Source organism: Lepus europaeus, chromosome X (genome assembly GCF_033115175.1).
Source record: "Lepus europaeus isolate LE1 chromosome X, mLepTim1.pri, whole genome shotgun sequence".
NCBI classification, from domain to species: Eukaryota; Metazoa; Chordata; class Mammalia; order Lagomorpha; family Leporidae; genus Lepus; species Lepus europaeus.
Genome location: NC_084850.1, coordinates 69574647 through 69594147, shown reverse-complemented (window position 1 = coordinate 69594147; position 19501 = coordinate 69574647). Strand labels below are relative to the sequence as shown.

The window sequence follows — 19501 nt, the reverse complement described above, 5'->3', positions numbered from 1 at the left end:
TTTCCTCTGTTATGCAACACTTCAAAAGTTACTACCTAGATGGATCTTAGCACAGCAAATCTTGTTACTTAATATGTTCATGACCTGTTAGGGTGGTAGGCACTTATATATAATCAGTTTTATATTACATGGCATTTTAAGTACTTTATAATCTGCTAAACAACTCTTCTAAATAAGTGAAATATGCACACACTTAAGCCAATTACAAAGTGAGAATAAATTTAATTAAGTCAAGACCTTGTCCTGCTGGATTACGATTTGTACCTTGACACAAACTACTCCTTGGCTTGAGAAACATTCTCACAAATGTGTGTTAGGAAGGCTGAAGGGGGCCAGGCAAGAATTCATAACAAAAGATCAGCCTAATCAGCAACTATTACATATCTAATATCTGTTTGACTCCATAATCACTACAACCACACTTTGTAAATATGATTTATCGAAAGTTTCACCTTTGAGAATGAAGCTTTATATATAATACAGAGGTTAGCATGAAAAGTCTACCTACTACTCCTTGGCATCTCATAGATCACAAATATGAAACAAAACCCCAAGTTGGAACCAAGATAACATCCAAAGTAGTGGTAAAGTCCACTTTAGAAATTTTTCTCTTTAGAAATTGTTTCCTTTCTATATATTTTCAGAAAAATTTCGACTAATTAGCCCCTGCTTATACACCTAAACATTACCACCTTGCCTTCAGTATGCTGAAGCAGTTTACATCAATAAGAGATAAGGAATTGGACTTATTCTCCATTATTATAGTCAAATAGGACCTGATTGTGGGTACTTCATTGATGTGTGCTCAAGAACTTCAAATAATTTTTGAAGAAACAACACATTTTTATATCTGGGAACAACTGTTTCTCAGCATAATCTGTATTCTTGCCCTGTTCACATATGAACAGCTAAAGTCATTATCCAAGATGACATTTGAGACAGGTTATATTCATGAGGCAGATGAGTAGATACTGGGTTCAGCTATAACTTCAGTATCCTATCAACTCAATATTGTTATACAGAGAAAACATCCATCCATTAGGGTTAACATTATTCTGGACCAAATCATTCATATTTTCTTATGATGGCCCCCATTTTTCAAGGTAAAAAGGACCTGGATTTGAACTAACTCTAAAAGCTGCACTAAAACAAGCCCACACACAATTCCAATAAAATTAAAAAGCTTTAAGGAGTTAAGATTTAGTAGTGGAACATGTTGCTAACTGGTCCCATTACAGTGTGTGATTATGAATTTTCACCTTGTTCTTGAGTATTAATCCTGTAAAAGACTTGACAATAAATGAGAATTTGACTTCTCTCAGTCGTTTCCTCTCCAAACTTTTAACTCAATTTGGTTTTGGTTTTTACTATTATTCAACTGCTATTTTAAATTGCAGACTATAGAAAACTAAGTAAAGAATATTCTCATATTCACATAAGAGTGGGATTTTGTTTTCCAGTTTTCTACTTTGACATCTTTTTTAACCAAAAGAACCTTTTTATAAAATTTTAATCCTCATAATTTTCCTCTAGCTCAATTAAACTTATTACATGAACTTCAGGTGTATTTTGCATAGTTTCACACTAGGAAAATAAAAATTCTTATTGTTTCAAATTCTAGCCCAACTAACCTCCAAAATAATGTAGTTGTGGACAGTGCAATTTCAAAGCAGCCAAGAATAAATAATAGAAGTCATTTTAGAAGACAATATAGTATAGTGATTATAAGACAGCACTGCCTCATCTAATCTTTATGGCACAGTGCCAGGCACATAGTAAGTATAATCATTTCCCTTTGGTAGCTTTTAACACCTCTTTCTAGCTTTGAACATATGCAAATGTTAATGTAAATCATTCCTTGTTCAGGCCTCTGTGATTCATTATTTAGTTGCTTAAAAATAACCTATAAATCATATAAGTAAAGGTTTCATTAATGCCACTAAAAACTCATGTGAGTAAAGAGTTGTGCACCTAAAAGGACTACCAATGTCAGAAGCATAATCACAGTACCATGATGGGAGAATGTGCAAAAAAACAAAAAGAAGTAAATATTTTAAGACTACTTCCAACTATGAAATTACTCTGGCAAACAAATCAAACTAGAAGGGATAGAAACATGATTTTCATAACATTATGAGGAGATTATAATCAGCTATGAGAAAATTATGCAAATACTAAACATATCAGATTAGTTGTTTGAAAATTCTAGCAGAGAAACTCAGCACTTGAATATAGTTGGTTGCACAGATGTCCTCTTCTGCTTGGGAAATTTTCAGTATTGGAAGGAATACACATGGAAAGATGAGGAAGAACGGGGACCAGCTACAACAATAGAAATAACCTAAAGATCAGTGCAGTGACACAAACATGATGCATAGATTTCCCTCTTACCCACATTGATTCTTGAAATCCTGTTTGAAACAATGTTTATAGGCCACTCCCAGTTTGATGACTAAATATGTGATCCATAAGGACCATGAATAGAACTGGAAATCAACATTTAAGTATTTATATTTCTTCTGAATAAAAACTTGCCTAATTTTGACCTTCATTTTCTGAAAGGGCCTATCAATGATGTGCTGATAACCAAGATCCAGAAATGTAGGTCAAAATGAACTATCAACCTCAAACTCTACAATGAGCTGTTGCAGCTAGACTGAACTCTTCCTCCCAAATTAGGAAAAAGGTACAAGGGACCACTCTGATATTCTTGAGGTAGTGTTGCCTCCACTCTTTTTGGCTTTCTCTTCACTAGATAATTTAAGAAAAAAATCTGGGGCCAGCATTGTGACATAGCAGGTTAAGCTGCTGTCTGCAGTGCCGGCATCTCATATGGGTGCTGGTTGGAGTGCTGGCTGCTCCACTTCCAGTCCAGCTACCTGCTAATGTACCTGGGAAAGCAGTGGAAGATGGCCCAAGTGCTTAGCCCCTGCACCTACATGGGAGACCCAGATGATGCTTCCGGCTCCTGGCTCAGGCCTGGCCCAGCTCTGGTCATGGCAGCCATTTGGGGAGTAAACCAGCAGATGGAAGATCTCTATCTCTCCCTCTGTCTCTGTAATTCTGACTTTCAAATAAAATAAATAAAAACATTAAAAAAAAAAACCCAAGCAAAGAGAGAAATTTGCAAGAAAATTCCTTGCAGAATCAGCTGGAATTTCAGGCAAATTTTAATCCGGTAGGTGACTTCTTTCAATTTAACAGGCACTTATAAGGCAGCATTAGAGTGTTCAATCAGTATTGTGCTGGTGCTGTTGGATAAAATATGACTCATTATTTACTCTTGATTATTTCTTTTGTGGTAGGGAGAGTGTATTGAGAGAACAAGATATATATCTGTAAAATAATATGAAAAGAATTCGACATAACTGTGCTCAAAGAACTAAATGTAATTAGATTGTTGATGGGTATAAATATAGTCTTCATGGAGGTAATAAATCTTGAGATGGGTTTCATAGGATGGGTAAGCTTTAGCTGCACAAGAAAGAGAAACAATATTCTTGGCAGCAAACAACATGAGTAAGGACCTGGAGGCGAAAATAGCATGGTGCATGCCCAGGACAACAAAATCTACAGCTGTGGCAGGCATAATGTTGGGAAATAGAAAATATGACTTTGTTGATGTAAGCATTTAGATATTTTTTATTGGATGTATAGGTCTATGAATATATATATTCATGTATTATCTACATCTACATACTCAAATATATACTATTTGTTAATTTTATGACATTTACACGTACAGTGTGATAATCTTGACTTATAGATTTGCCGATCTATTCATGGTTCATATGGGAAATCTTACTTTATTTATGAGGTAATCATTTACCTTCTCTACAAAGCAACTCCGAAAGATACATGGACAAGAAACTGAAATTGTGGTGAATTCATCTAAACTTTAAAAAATATATAAATATACATTATTTAATAAAAAATGCTGATGCTACATTTTATTTCGAATCTTACTTTGTATTTTGTAAATTGTATTTTATGTGAAATATGTAAAAATGAAAGCTTATCTTTGCTTACTTTTCCTTACTGCTGTGTGTCAGAGCATACAAGTGTTTTTAAGGTCTGCATTCAGAAGACAGGTATGAAGTTTCAGTGGTCAAACTTGAAGACCTTTTATCATCTGTATACTTAGAAATAAATGTAGTTTTAGGGTTCTTGGTTCTACATGCAAAATAAGAGGTTGTATGAAATAAAACCCAAGTTGTTATGTTCCAGACAGTGTACTTTGGGGATTATAGGCAAAACGGTCAGCAATATTAGAAAAAAATAGTACCAAAGAATATGAAGTTAATAAGATGTACCTTACTTAAGACACATTCATAATAACTTGTTACTAGAATTTCAAATAGCTCTGAATTTGCTAAACTTGGTCCTCAGCTTGGTCCTCTTGTCAAATTGACTAGATGTTCAATCCAAATAACAAAGGAAGTCCAAAAATAAATACATAAAAAGACATTGAATTGAGTAGGTTTATTTAATCCAACTTTAAAATATACTATTAAATCAAGTTGGCGTTCACTGAGATATGCAAGCCCAAAAGAAATTAATTCTTCTATAATCAGTATGACTAAATAATTCACATTATTCTTTTCCCGCAGGAGACAGATGAGTAAGTCATGTGGTAACCATGGGAATTCAGATATTCAGATTCATTTATTTTTCTTATTTTATTTAAGTACCAACATTTAATAGTTCTGATATGTTATTCAAGTGTTGTATTCAATAATTTGTCAACAGTTGGACAAAATAAAATTGAAGATGCTATTGCAGTGGTGATTTTCTTTTCAATCCCTCTCATATTAAAATATATATACCTCAGATGCAAAGAAACATTAGTGACTTGTTTCATATAACTTTAGAAGGTTATTTTACTTTTCTTCATTTCACATCAAAATATCCGTGACTCTGTGCACTTACTCCCCATGTAGGATCTCTGTCCTTAATGTGTTATACTATGCGAATTAATGCTAAAACTACTGCTCAAACAGTACTTTATACTTTGTATATCTGTGTTGGTGCAAGCTGTTGAAATCTTTACTTAGTATATACTAAGTTGATCTTCTGTATATAAAGATAATTGAAAATGAATTTTGATGAAAAATGGGATGAGAGAGGGAGTGGGAGATGGGATGGTTGTGGGTGGGAGGGAGGTTATCGGGCAAAAGCCGCTATAATCCAAAAGTTGTACTTTGAAAATTTATATTTATTAAATAAAAGTTGAAAAATAAAAAAATAAATAAAAAGTGAATATCTTAAAAGAACAAAAAAATCTGTGACTTTAGCAAAATGTAATATTGATTATAATTTTGATTAATGTTTGCTTCAGGTGATAATTCAGGATGATGGCCCAGAGAAATTGGACCCCAAATATTTTGGAGAGTTGCTTGCTGATCTAAGTCGTAAGAATACGGATCTGTATCACTGCTTGTTAGAACATTTGCAGAGAATTGGAGGAAGGTACTATAAGTATTATTCACCTTATTATAGCTATCAAGTATTTTATAATATTCTACTCTTTTTTTTAAACTATTATTTTTTAAAAGATTTATTTATGTATTTGAAAGGCAAAGTTACAGACAGAGAGAGAGAATCTTCCATCCTCTGATTCATTTCCCAAATGGCCACAACAACTAGAGCTGAGCAGATCCAAAGCCAGGAGCCAGGAGTTTTTTCCAGGTTTCTTATGTGGGTGCAGGGACCCAAGCACTTGGGCCATCTTCCACTTCTTTCCCAGATGCTTTATCAGGGAGCTGGATCAGAAGTGGAGCAGCCTGTACTTAAACTAGCACCCATATGGGATGCAGGTGCCACAGGCAGCAGCTTTACCTGCTACACCACAGTGCCAGCCCTGAACTGGTTTTTTTAAGAGCAATTTTAGGTTCCCAGCAAAACTCTAGAACGTTTAATTGAGTAATAGGAAAATATATATGAGCATATCTGAGCAAATGTCTCATTTTAAGGGTTAATACAGTTTATGAACATCTAAGTTCACTTAAGTACTTTTATGATCAGTTAAACAATTCTGTGTACCTTCTATTATAATGTACTTTGATTGCAAAAGTAACCTCTTGGGTAAGGAGCTCAAAAAACGTATGGCAAGAGGAGAGTTATAGTGCAACAACAGTTAAGCCACCACTTGAGATGCCAGCATCCCATATGGTAGTGCTTGACTTCAAGTCCTACCTCTGCTTCCAATTCAGCTCCCTGCTAAAACACACCCTGGAAATCATCCAGTGATGACTCAAGTACTTGGGTCCCTGCCACCCACATGGGAGACCTAGATAGAATTTCTGCCTCTTGGTTTTGGCTTGACCTAGCCCTGGCTGCTGTTGTAGCCATTTTGGGGAGTATGCCAGCAGATGGAAGACCTCTCTCTTTCTTTCTCTTCCTATCACTCTGCCTTTCATATATATATATATATATATATATGTATGTATATATATATATGAAACTCATGATACTTCATGGCATAAGATATAAGGTATAGTCTCGGCCGGCGCCGTGGCTCAACAGGCTAATCCTCCTCCTTGCGGCGCCGGCACACCGGGTTCTAGTCCCGGTTGGGGCACCGATCCTGTCCCGGTCGCCCCTCTTCCAGGCCAGCTCTCTGCTGTGGCCCGGGAGTGCAGTGGAGGATGGCCCAAGTGCTTGGGCCCTGCACCCCATGGGAGACCAGGAGAAGCACCTGGCTCCTGCCTTCGGAACAGCGCGGTGCGCCGACCGCAGCGCGCTACCGCGGCGGCCATTAGAGGGTGAACCAACGGCAAAGGAAGACCTTTCTCTCTGTCTCTCTCTCTCTCTCACTGTCCACTCTGCCTGTCAAAAATAAAAAATAAAATAAAATAAATTAAAAAAAATACTATTATAAGGTATAGTCTCTCTGTCAACACACACTGTTTATACTGATGCATATTCAACATATGAAGGCCAAAGTTTTTCATGTATATTTAATTTGTTGTATATTATCTAAAACCTTTTACATCAACTTTGTATATAATATTATGTATAAAGTATATAAAATATAAATTAGCAAATATGCTATATAGCATAATGGTATATAATTATGTATTTAATTATGTGCACATCAATAATCAATCAATAATTCATGTATAAATGAGAATATTATGTTATGAAATGGATTCTGTAGGATATATCCCAAATCACAGCACATGAGATCATTTATCAGGTAAAATCTAGGAAAACTTTACAAATGCAGAAAAATCCAGAAGATAGAGCAAAGATTGAGAGAATTGTTCTATAATTTTCACTAAGTAGATTCTTTTACTTCTTAGTTTTTAATATGCAAGTTTATATAAATTTATATAAATTATAGGACACCATATGGATTTATACTATTTTATATACATTTTCACTCAAAAATATATAACATACACTTTTCCATGGCAATAATATATGTAGTGCCTGCAGTAAATTATCTCTTTAACCTACTGTCTACCCCATTTTTCTCCATTTATTGGTTTTATTTCTCTTGATTTTTGTTACTTTCATACTCATGATTGCATTCTATCATCATCACCATCAATTGCTTTGCCTCCCTATCTAACTGTTCCCCCTTATCACAAAATTCCAATTCTGTGTCAACTGGCTTTCTGCCTTACTTACTGTCTCTGTCTACTAACACATCCTCCATCCTATATTCATTATCCCTAGAACTAGGAGAGTTCCAGGAGGGATGTTTTATTTACCTTTGTATTTGTAGTGCTTAGTTTGGTGACTTGTTTAGTGTGGTGCTCAGTAAATATTTGCAGAATATGTCTTCTTCTATACCCATGCAGTTGATCACTGTTAGAGAAAAGCACAGCTTTTTTGGTAGCATTATAAATGTAGGATTTCCATCTTTTTTTCTTGAGAAAGGCCCTCCTGATTTTTTAAAAAAGTTGTTGGGAGAGGGGAGGGAGTAAGGGAGGAAAAGAGAGAGGGAGCTAGGGCTCATCTGCTGAGTCACTCCCCAAATGCTCACAACAGCTGGGCTGGGCCAGACCAAAACCAGGAGCTAGGAACTCATTCCACATCTCCCATGAGGATGATAGGGACTCAACAAATTGAAACATCATCTGCTCCCTCCCAGAGTATGCATTAACATGAAGCGTGAATCAGGAGCTGGATCCAGGGATTAAACCCAGACACTCTGATATAGAATACAGGCATTGAAATCAGCAACCTAAACACTAGGCCAAACCCTCACGCTCATTTTATCATTTTATCCTCACTGGTTTGTCCTTTTCAGTGGCTTCTCCCACTACTGATTATTCAAGCAACCATTTCACACATTCATTTCTTTGAACAACTTTCCTATCTTATAATTTTTCTCCTAACACTCTGTAGTCAAATGTTTATTGAGTGTCCACTATGTGCCAAGAACTATGTTATGTTCTTATTGATAACCCTACAAAATTTCAGGTGGAGATCCACTGAGAGTAAGTTATTAAATTTAGGTCACATAGCTTCTAAGTGCTTGAGATAGATTCAAACATTTTTCAATACTGTTTTACCTATAAACTATGACTCATTTTAAACTATAGTCTTTTGTAGTCTTCAGTTTGGTCTAGGAGTTCCTTTTCTGGGCATTAATAATGCCCTATGAATATTTCTATCTAAATATCAAATTTTATTGATTGATTGATTTTTAAAGATTTATTTATTTATTTGAAAGAGTTACACAAAGAAGAGGCAGAGAGAGAGAGAGAGGCCTTCCATCTGAGGGTTCACTCACGCCCCAAATGGCTAGAGCTACGCAATCCAAAGCCAGGAGCCAGGAGCTTCTTCAGGGTCTCCTATGGGGGTGCAGGGGCCCAAGGATTTGGCCATCTTCTACTGCTTTCCCAGGCCAAAGCAGAGAGCTAGATTGGAAGTGGAGCAACCAGGTCTCAAACCGGTGCCCATATGGGATGTCGGCACTGCAGGCCAGGGCGTTAACTCATGTTGCCACAGCACCGGCCCCTAAGTATTGCATTTTAAACTTAAGTTGTATATACAGACATAGTCTTTAGTACTCTGATTCTAGATTCAGAATTTATACACTGGGTCCATGTATCAGTTTTTGTTAAGTACTAGAAGTTTAACATTAGGCAACTTGTTTAACTTCTCTGTCCCTCAATTTCTTCATCTGTAAAGTAGGGATTATAGTAATATTTATCCCCTATATTTGTTATAAGCAATAAGAATTAGACATTTACTTATAAGCAGTGTCAGGATCATGTAAGAACTTGGAAATAGAACTATAGAATCAGAACTTCACGGGTTAGGCTCAGCAATGGGCCTCATGTTTGGAACCATTAACCTCAGGTTATAGAAATGAAAAAACCTGAGTCAAGGACTCACAGTTTGTACTTGTTTTCCCTGGGCAAATTACCTGTTCTCTTAGTAGGAGTACTACATGTGTAATGTCAGGCAGCTTGAGATATTATAGATAAATTGAGGGAATTATCAATTATTTTAATCATTAAATTTGAAAAGGACAGGATTTAGACTGATTTTACATTGTTCAAATCTTGCCTTGGAACAATTACACTTGTATAAAGTGCAAGATAAGACAGTATTGGGGCAGGCATTCTGGTGCAGCAGGTTAGAGCCCTGGACTGCAGCGCCGGCGTTCCATAGGGCCACCCATTCTAGTCCCAGCTGTTCCACTTCCAATCCAGCTCCATGTTAATGCGCCTGGGAAAGCAGCAGAGGATGGCTAAGTCCTTAGGCTGCTGCACCCATGTAGGGGACCAGGACGAAGCTCCTGGCTCAGCTCCAAAATGTGCAGCCATTTGGGGAGTGAACCAGCGGATGGAAGACCTGTCTCTATCTCTACCTCTCTCTCTACCTCTGTCTTTCAAAAAATAAAATAAAATAAAATCTTTGAAAAAAAGACAGTATACATATTTTGCATTGCCCAGTGTGAGTTCAGATTACATGGCCTTGGCAAAATAACTATTCAATGAATTTTTATTGAAGGAAATTAAAATATATTCTGCATTTATAGTTTTGTATTATTTGGAAGTAAAGAAACTGAGCAAGGAGAGTTAAATTGTTTCATAATGATCTTCCTCAAGGCTTCAAAATAACTTCCTCTCATTGAGGGGTTTTAATAAAACATATAGGTGACCTAAATGTATAATTAAGCACTGAAGATCCTTGACTTTGACTCCTAGAATAGCTAAAATCATCAAAAGATAAACTGAAAACTTCTGTCTCCACATTAGTAAACACTTCACAATGATTAAGGTCTCATGAAATTTTGGTGCTAAAGAGTTTATCAAAAGGCTGTCAGTTTCTCTTCTTACTTTTTTTTACTCCTTTTTTCTTCATTCCATTCCTTTTTCTATAAGGTAAGACGGTATATACCGAGTGTTACTCTGTTTCTTTTTATGCCCGGTGAAATTCTAGCCACCATCCCCACTGCTAAATCCACACTAACCTTCTGATGTGCTGTTTTTGTTTCCTTTTCCCTCTCTCCTTCCTCCCGCCACCTTTTGCATCATTTTTCTTCTCCATCCAAAATGCACTTCAGAATATGTGGGCTTCAGGATAAGAATTAAAGAATATTATCTCATTAAATCATTCTGCTTGCTTTTTAAAACTCCAATATTAAGTGCCATTGATTGGTTTTTGTTCTGTTTGTCTTGTCTTGTTTATAGAAAGATGTGACTAGGGACACTTGGTTGGCATTGGAATTGGAAGAATTACTATTTTTTAAGATTTATTTATTTATTTGAAAGGTAGAGTTACGGAGTGGGGGGCAGAGAGAGAGAGAGAGTGAGAGAGAGAGAGACTTTCATCTGCTGGTTCACTCCCCAAATGGCCACAAAGGCCAGGGCTGGGTCAAGAGCCAGGAGCTTCTTCTGGGTCTCCCGTATGGTTGCAGGAGCCTAAGCACTTGGGCTATCTTCTACTGCTTTCCCAGGTGTATTAGCAGGGAGCTAGATCAGAAGTAGAGCAGCTGGGACACAAACCAGCACCCATATAGGACGCCAGCACTGCAGGCAGTTGCTTTACCCACTATGCCACAGCTCCAGCCCCAGAATTACTATCATTTTAAACACAAAAAGTCTATTAATACTACCACAATTCCAGTTAACAGTAATTCAAGGCAACTAAAACTGTATTGTGATTCATGTTTTTAAGTTCCTTTAATTTTGAATACATACATGCAGTTAACTTTAATACAACATATATACTAGAAGTTATTTCAGTTTTTGCTAGAGCCTTCCCACAATTTCTATTTTGAGCAACACAGGAAATACCAAATACATGTATGCAGACAATTGCACATATGTAGTCATGCCTTAGGAAATGAAATCTTCAGATATTTTTCCACCTTAGCTTTTACATTTTTATAAATGTATACAAGTTTTGCACAGTGAGTGACTCCCATATGTCTGTAAGCAATGTATTACTCATAAGCAATTACTAAAAAGGTAAAGATAGGCACTAACATGCTAACACTATCTTATTTTAAAATATTCTGACTTGCTGTCAGAACATGTGTACTTGTGTTTTTGTTTGAGAAGTGTGTTCAGCATATGTATTTTGGGCCAAATTCTTCCCCCATGTGCAGAGGGAGCAAGTAGGCAAATATAGAGACTGGCATGTTGCCCATAACAACACTAGAACTGGATCCATTCCAATTTTCACTATTTCTAGGGGAGAAAGTGTCAGTCAGGTGTACCACTTACTGTGTACAGAACTTACTGTTCTGCAGCTCTGCTTATCTAACATGGCTCCGCAAAGGGTTTTTCAATCTCCATGGTTATACCCTCCTTTTTATGCTGAGAATTCTATTATCTCGCTGGGATTTTTATTTTTTTGCTTAGAGGTTTGTTCTTATGTAGATTCAAATGCCTTTCAAGCCTCATCACTGCTACATATATTCTTGTATAGACTGAATGTGCTACTCAGTCTTCCAGGTTTTTATTTTGATAAAGGGTATGAAGAACTTGAACTAGAATCAGCACTGAAAAGGAACAATACAAGAAGTAGGAAAGATAGAAATATATAGAAAAAACTATCATTGTTATTTATTCACCCAGGTAGCATTTATTGCCAAGCATGAAGGACTTCTACATCTAGCCACAAATGGACTGGTGCAAATGCATAGCACTAATCAATTTTGCTTATTCTATTGTTTTATCATTTAGATGTTCATTTTAAATAGATCCAGGGAAATTAGTTTAGTCAAACTAGCCAAAAATCCTATTTTAGTTACAAATATTTATTTGATTACAAATTGAATCAGTGCTATTATGACATATCAAAATTAATATAAAATTAATAGAACACTAGTATTTATATATGACCAAGGAAGACATTTCCTAAGTTTGTCTGTCTTTTTATTCTTGCAGCAAGCAGGACATTGAATCTACAGATGAGGTATGTGCGAAAACAGTTGAAAATCAAATATATAGATGACAAAATATATTCTGATATTTGCACTAATAATATTATTTTAGTTGGTGCTTTATTACTAGAAACACAGTTTAGAGAAAGAAATAATGATCAATTTACTTTTAAAATTATATATCACATCTTTGTAATGGCTATAAAAGTGGCAAAAATTCACAAAACAGTTTTATCAGCTGTTATTCTATGATTTAATTTGCCTTTGTTTTCTGGAACATTTAAAATTTGACTAACCAGAGTCCACATTTTAGAAAAATGGAAATCTACATAATTAAGTAAATATGACTCAAATCATTTATGTATTGTGCCAGTCAGCAACTTGAAATAAAAATTTTCAAGCATTTCAAATATAAATTATATTACATATGCACATTTTGTTAATAATTGTTTTAATGGAACATGTAATCAAATAGAGAAAGAACGGATTTCAATGCAGTAAAAAGCACAATTACATCTTTGGTGCTAATTTTTATCTTTATTTCCAGTGTATTGGTATACTGTATTAATTATAGTTCAGTAAGTCCTAAATTGCCTTTAAGAAGCACTTCAATTCAGCTTCTCACTTAAAATTAGTCCAAGCTTCTCAGTGTTGCTGTGGCAACATTATAATCTGTCAAAAGTCACCAAAGCTCTGTGTAAATCTTCAATAAGCCATTTAACTTCTTTATTTCCCAACATTCTCATTATTTAAAAAGCAGCCTCTAAGATGTATCTATCACCCAACAAAATTCCTATTGTCGAAAGATATACTGAATAAAATATTTAAAAGAATTTAATAAACCATCTTGTTTTTAAATGATTGAAAATTAAAAATAGAACATTTAATGGTTGCCCAAAACCTTTCACTAAAATACTTGGAATTCAGGTTTCTTTCCATGATGTATATAATATAATTGATATTTCAAAATTAAAAACTAAAAAATGTAGACCTGGTGTTCATAGAAACTATTCTACATAAAGTGAACTAATCTTTTAAAATCCCTAAAAATATCTCTTGTTACACAAAAGTGTGTAGACTGCTGATCCTAAGACTAAAATATCAGCATGTTCAATTAATAAGCCTCTCTTTTCTTACAGTCAGAAGATATTGAGTCGTTGATTCCTAAAGGATTGTCAGAATTTACAAAACAACAAATTCGCTATATTCTTCAGGTAAGATGGGGTCAGGAATGGGTTGTGAGATAAACATTAACAACTGCTCCCTAGTATGACTCCTTTAATTAAGAACAAACCTCCCCCACCAAAAAAAGCATCCTGTTTCATTAGAATTGATGAAATCTTTACTTAATATATACTAAATCGATCTTCTGTATGTAAAGATAATTGAAAATGAATCTCGATGTGAATGGAATGGGAGAGGGAGCAGGAGATGGGAGGGGTGCAGGTGGGAGGGAAGTTATTGGGGGGGAAGCCATTGTAATCCATAAACTGTACTTTGGAAATTTATATTTACTAAATAAAAGTTTAAAAAAAAGAATTGATTATACTTTGATTAGACAAGGATTCATTAGAGTTTAGTCAGACCATAGAAGACTCCTATTGAATGACTAACATTCAAGATAGCATTCTAGAAAGATTAACCTCCACTGTCGCTCCTCAATGCTTTACTACAATCTGACTAACTCATAGTCATTGCACTCCCTCTTCTCCATCTATTCTCCACTCCATGCCACCACTAGATTGAGAGGGAAAAGAGAGTGTGTTTTTCTCCAGTAGAAGCTAGAGATCACCAGGGCAGTAAATTCCCCTGTGATGAGGTGAGATAATGGAGCAAGACAGATGCTAAGGATGAAAACTATTACAGGTATTGGGGCTGGTGTTGGGGTACAGCAGGTTAAGCCAGTCCTGCAAAGCCAGAATCCCATATCAAAGCACCAGTTGGAGTCAGTCCCAGCTTTTTTGCTTCCAATCCAGCTCCTTGCTAGTGTGCCTAGGAAGGCAGCCAAAAATGACCCAAGTACTTGGGCCCCTGCCACCCACATGGGACACCCAGATGGAGTTCCAGGCTCCTGGCTTCTGGTGGGGTTGCAGTCATTTGGAAAGTAAAGCAGTAGATGGAAGATTTGCAAGAAAGTATTCTAAAAGTTTTGTGTGCTGAGGTCAATTTCTAAGTGTGATATTTGGTTTGCAAGCTGAGTTGATCATATCGATTGTGGTGTCATATTTGTAAAACTTAAATGGAATATTATTTTTAGAGGTACAGAGTCTGTATTATAAAGAGATGATGGTGTGCGGGAACACACGTGCTCTTTAGAACCTGAATCTGGGATGCATCCTTAATATTATTCCTGGTGGTGATATACATGCAAAATGCATTTTAGGCTTATTTCTTTGGAAAACTCTAAGAATTTTGGCATCTAAGTTCATGAGAGATGTCGATTTATTGTTTTCTCTTTTAATTCTCTTTGGTATTTGTAACAGGATAACTCTACCCTCATAAAATGATTTGGGGAGTGTTTATTCCTTTTCTGTTTTCTGGAAGAGACTATAGATTTGACATTAATTTTTCTTTAGATATTTGATAGAATTACCCAGTGAAAATATGAGCCTGTAGATTTGTTTTATTTGAATTTTCAAAAATTCTAAATTCAACTCTTCAATAGTTAAAGAACCATTCAAATTATTTTTTGTTTTGGGTGATTTGTGATAACTTATTTTTTGTTTGTTTTTACTTAAAAGCAAGATTTATTAGAGTCAGAGACCTCCAGCCGGAGTGGCAAGGAGGGGGGCTTCCAAGAGAGGAAAAAACCCTGAAGGGGTCCATGGTACTGGGGTTTTTAAGCAGTTTTGGGGAAGAAAAAACTTATCAGCTTGGCATTCAGTTACAAGGTGGGGAAAAACCCATCAAAAGATATGATTTGCAATCCTTTTTCCTGTCTGGCTTGCTCATCATAAAACAAAGAGCCATCAGAAGGGTAGGGTACCTAATTTACTTTACGATAAACTGGGAGCTCAGAAGGAATCACCACTCCCTTGCTATTCTCATAAGGTTGGAAGCTTTCAAGGAGTAGGCAGGCAGTTTTAATCTTGCTGAAGAAAGTCCTTGGGGAAAGCAAGCACTCTGCACTGCAAATTTCCACTGGGACCACCCTGACTGCCTGTTAACCCAATCGGACTCCTCACATCTCCCCGCCCCCCCCCAGAAGAATGGACCCTAACTTCTGTTAGGGGAACTGGACGATGACTGCTCTGGCTGCTTCATGCTAAAAGGGGTGTTGTTGGAAACAGCAGTCAAGATAGGGTTCCAGCATGAAGTGGCTTCTCAGCAGGAGGTGGCTTCTTGAGGGGGACACAGTGCCAGCTTGCAGAAACTGCTTCCATCTGAGATTTCATGTGCATGGCCACCTCGAATTTCACTGTTTCAAGGCTGAAGAAAATGAAACAACCAGTTTAAACTCCCAGGGTCTAAAACAAAGGACAGAGTCATTATTAGAGGACCTAAGAAAGGAGCTATCTAAACTATGAGCAGGTTTTCCCATTGAGAGGCAAATAGAAACTGACAGAAGGGGTCTGATAATAATCAGGTGGGTTTTAAGGCCTGGCCAGGTATGAGACCCAGACCTATCTATCTCTTCACATGAGGTACTGGAAGAGACATCATAAAAAACGTGTGAACCTCCTTAGGGAAGGCACCCTGTTGATTTCCATTACCTAGCTGGTCTGGGAGGAGAGCTGGCCTGAATAGAAGTTTCCAGTTCTGCCTGCAATGTTGCTGACCTTGTTTGGCCATCCCCTCCACAGTGGTGGTTACTTTGAAAGCTAGACCGAGTGAAGGGCTTTTTCAGCATAAAGTCAACAGGGGGTCTGCGGCTCTGACAGAGGAGTCGCTCAACCCCTAGGGCAGTTCTACTTCCAGTGACCCAGCTCTTGGCCAGCAAAGCTGCCAGGGCTCTTCAAAAGCTGACTTCCATGTCCATCTGAAGCCCTGGCTTTCCACATTGAAACCCAATGCCATCTGCAGTGGACTGGCCTGATGTGTCTCCTTAATGGCAGATCACTGTGTAAGGCATCCATTAATTGCCCTGCCAACTATCTTTACATTGTGACTGCTGCCTAGCTTGCTCCTCTTCCTCCTGGTTTCTGTTGAGGCAGACCAGAGGAAACCTTTCAGAGGATGCAAGAGGGTGCTCAGTCCCATCTCTAATCTTTGGTGGCCTAAACTAGAAATCTATAGTCGTAGGGATATTCTGATAGTGGTTTTTCTGTGAGGTAGACAGTGCCCGTGAGGAAAGCTGTGTCCTCGCTTTAACATCAAACATGCAGACAACCTTATGCAACCTGTCTATAAATTTTGAAGTTATTAGTAAAACTTTCTCTTCCTTCATTTGGATTAAAGGGAAGGGTTTGCCTGTTTACTGTGCCTAAGCAAAGTAAATCTAGCTGTGAAATCACAATTTAAGTTCTCATTTTGGCTATGTTATTATTACAGAAAAATGTTAGCCATTCCTTTTATAAGGTCTAAAGTTCAAACTGTACATCCTGGAGAGACCTTCAGAACAATATCAGTTTGCCATCTTGAATAGAGAAATGAAGGAACAAGTCATTTTTCCCAGGTCGTTTACTGTCAATAACTTAATATCAATGAAACTTAGCAAACAATTTTAACTGTTAAATAACAACTATGAAAACATTTACCAAAAGGTCCAATGTCTTCCATAAATTTCAAGACAAGAGTACATGTATTTTGGAAACATTGCTTAAATATCTAACACAAGTGTGACTGGTTTGACCAGAAAACCTAAGTACAGACATATAAATGACTTAAACATTTTTAGTTTCTTTCTACCAACAAATTTAAAACATCTGGTACAGAAATTTAGGTCACATGAACAAAAAACATATCTTCGATTAATTTAGCAGTTTAAATTTATGAGCAATCTTTTATCTATAATCCAATTAAGACAGAGCTTTTAATAAATACATATAACATGACATCCTAATTAGAATAAAGCCGTTTCAGTAATAGCTTCTTAATATCATTAGCTGTCTTTTTTAAATTATCATCAATCAATTAGAATTATTTCCTGCTTTTAGTAACCTGAATTAACCATACTCTTTCTCAGTTGGAACCTGAAGTCCATTATTGACTTTATCTGCTTACATAACTGCCCCAAATTATTGGATACAATAGAAGTCAGGGAAAAGGAGTCCTTTGAAACCTAAAAGAGGAAACATTTAAACACAAAAACAACAATGTTTTTACTTCCATGAACAGTAAATCTAATTTTTAGTGTTTGGAGGATACAAAACTGTGGATGACAAAAATTCAAATAGCCATGTTTAAAATTATAAACTCATTAACCAACAAGAAAAGGGACTTGCTTATTCCACACATTATTTCTTGAAAGCACCCTGTAGGATTTTGTAAAACATTTATCCTTTTTAAGCTTTTGGGCCTTTCTCATTAATAATCATGCCTGATGACACAATGAGATCATTAGACTTTTGTAACTTTTGGACATTTGTATCAGTAGCATTTTATGTTATCATAACTTAAAATTTAGCACCACTTCACATCTTGACAGTACCTCTAATATAATCCAAGTACCTGATTAGTTGGTGTCTCTACAAGTTGAGAGATATATCCTTTGACATTTCCAAGGGCCCAACTGGAAATATCAAAGTTCAAAGAATTTGGAATATCTGGTTGCAATAGGATCACTTAACATCGTGACATAATATAGACCCAATTTGATCATTGTTACACAAAGTGATTATTCAAATACTTTAGAATCAGTGTACACTTAAACAAGCCAGAACTCTTAAAACTCATCTGGTTTTTAAAAAATTTTTTTTTAAATTTTTGACAGGCAGAGTGGATAGTGAGAGAGAGAGAGAGACAGAGAGAAAGGTCTTCCTTTTTGCCGTTGGTTCACCCTCCAATGCGGCCGGCGCATTGTGCTGATCCGAAGCCGGGATCCAGGTGCTTCTCCTGGTCTCCCATGCGGGTGCAGGGCCCAAGGACTTGGGCCATCCTCCACTGCCTTCCCGGGCCATAGCAGAGAGCTGGCCTGGAAGAGGGGCAACCGGGATAGAATCCAGCGCCCCAACCGGGACTAGAACCTGGTGTGCCGGTGCCACAAGGCGGAGGATTAGCCTGTTAAGCCATGGCGCCAGCCAAAAACTCATCTGTTTTTAAACAATCAGAACTTAACAGAGACATTAAGAGAACACAGAGGCTGGCGCTGTGGCACAGCGGGTTAATGCCCTCGCCTGAAGCGCTGGCATCCCATATGGTTGCCAGTTTTAGTCCCGGCTGCTCCTCTTCCCATCCAACTCTCTGCTATTGCCTGGGATAGCAGTAGAAGATGGCCCAAGTCCTTGGGCCCCTGCACCCACGTGGGAGACCCAGAAGAGACTCCTGGCTCCTGGCTTTGGATCGGCACAGCTCCAGCCGTTGCGGTCATCTGGGGAGTGAACCAGTGGATGGAAGACCTCTCTCTCTGTTTCTACCTCTCTCTGTAACTCTGTCTTTAAAAAATTAGAGAGAACACAATAGATTGCTTCAACAAAACACAAAATCTGTCTCTTTGGTCATCCCAAGAATTGGAAATAAGACCTTAAATGTCAGAGTTAGCACATGGAATCATCCCATAACTTGGAATAGTTTTAACAGAATCAGAACTAAGGAAGAGAAAATAGCTTACTGGGGCTGACTAGAAAATTGACAGAGTCACCAATTAAACAAAAACTATTAAAAGGAGATGCTGAAATTTTTTAAGATTTTTTAGACTATTTCAAGATATTTACTAAAATATATGCACTGCAAAAACTTCATTGCTTTAACAGGATCAGGTTCTAATTCTATGTAAAAATTTCTAAATTAAAACATTTTCTAAATAAGATAACACATCAAATTTCAACCTTAGTTACTTTCAAGTAATGTTAAACTATTTTCATGTGGACAATTTATGGAGACATATGTTAACAAACCCAAATAATTTTCCCATAGAATATAAGGTGCTAAGAGTACCAAAGTTTACATTTAGACACATTTATCTCATTTGCCTTTATACAATTTATATTTAGCGATTACACCTACATGACTGAAGATGCTGATGTTATATCATACCTTTATCTG

The 19501-nt window shown here is 36.7% G+C and overlaps 1 protein-coding gene across 1 annotated transcript in view; it reads left to right on the top strand.

Moving 5' to 3' along the window:
- The window catches only part of POF1B (POF1B actin binding protein), a 96051-nt gene that overhangs the window by 49080 nt on the left and 27470 nt on the right, over positions 1–19501 (top strand). Inside the window, exons 6-8 of the mRNA XM_062184042.1 lie at positions 5339–5469; positions 12363–12390; positions 13498–13572. Of these exons, the coding sequence (XP_062040026.1) occupies positions 5339–5469; positions 12363–12390; positions 13498–13572 (234 nt within the window). The remainder of the gene's footprint in view (positions 1–5338; positions 5470–12362; positions 12391–13497; positions 13573–19501) is intronic.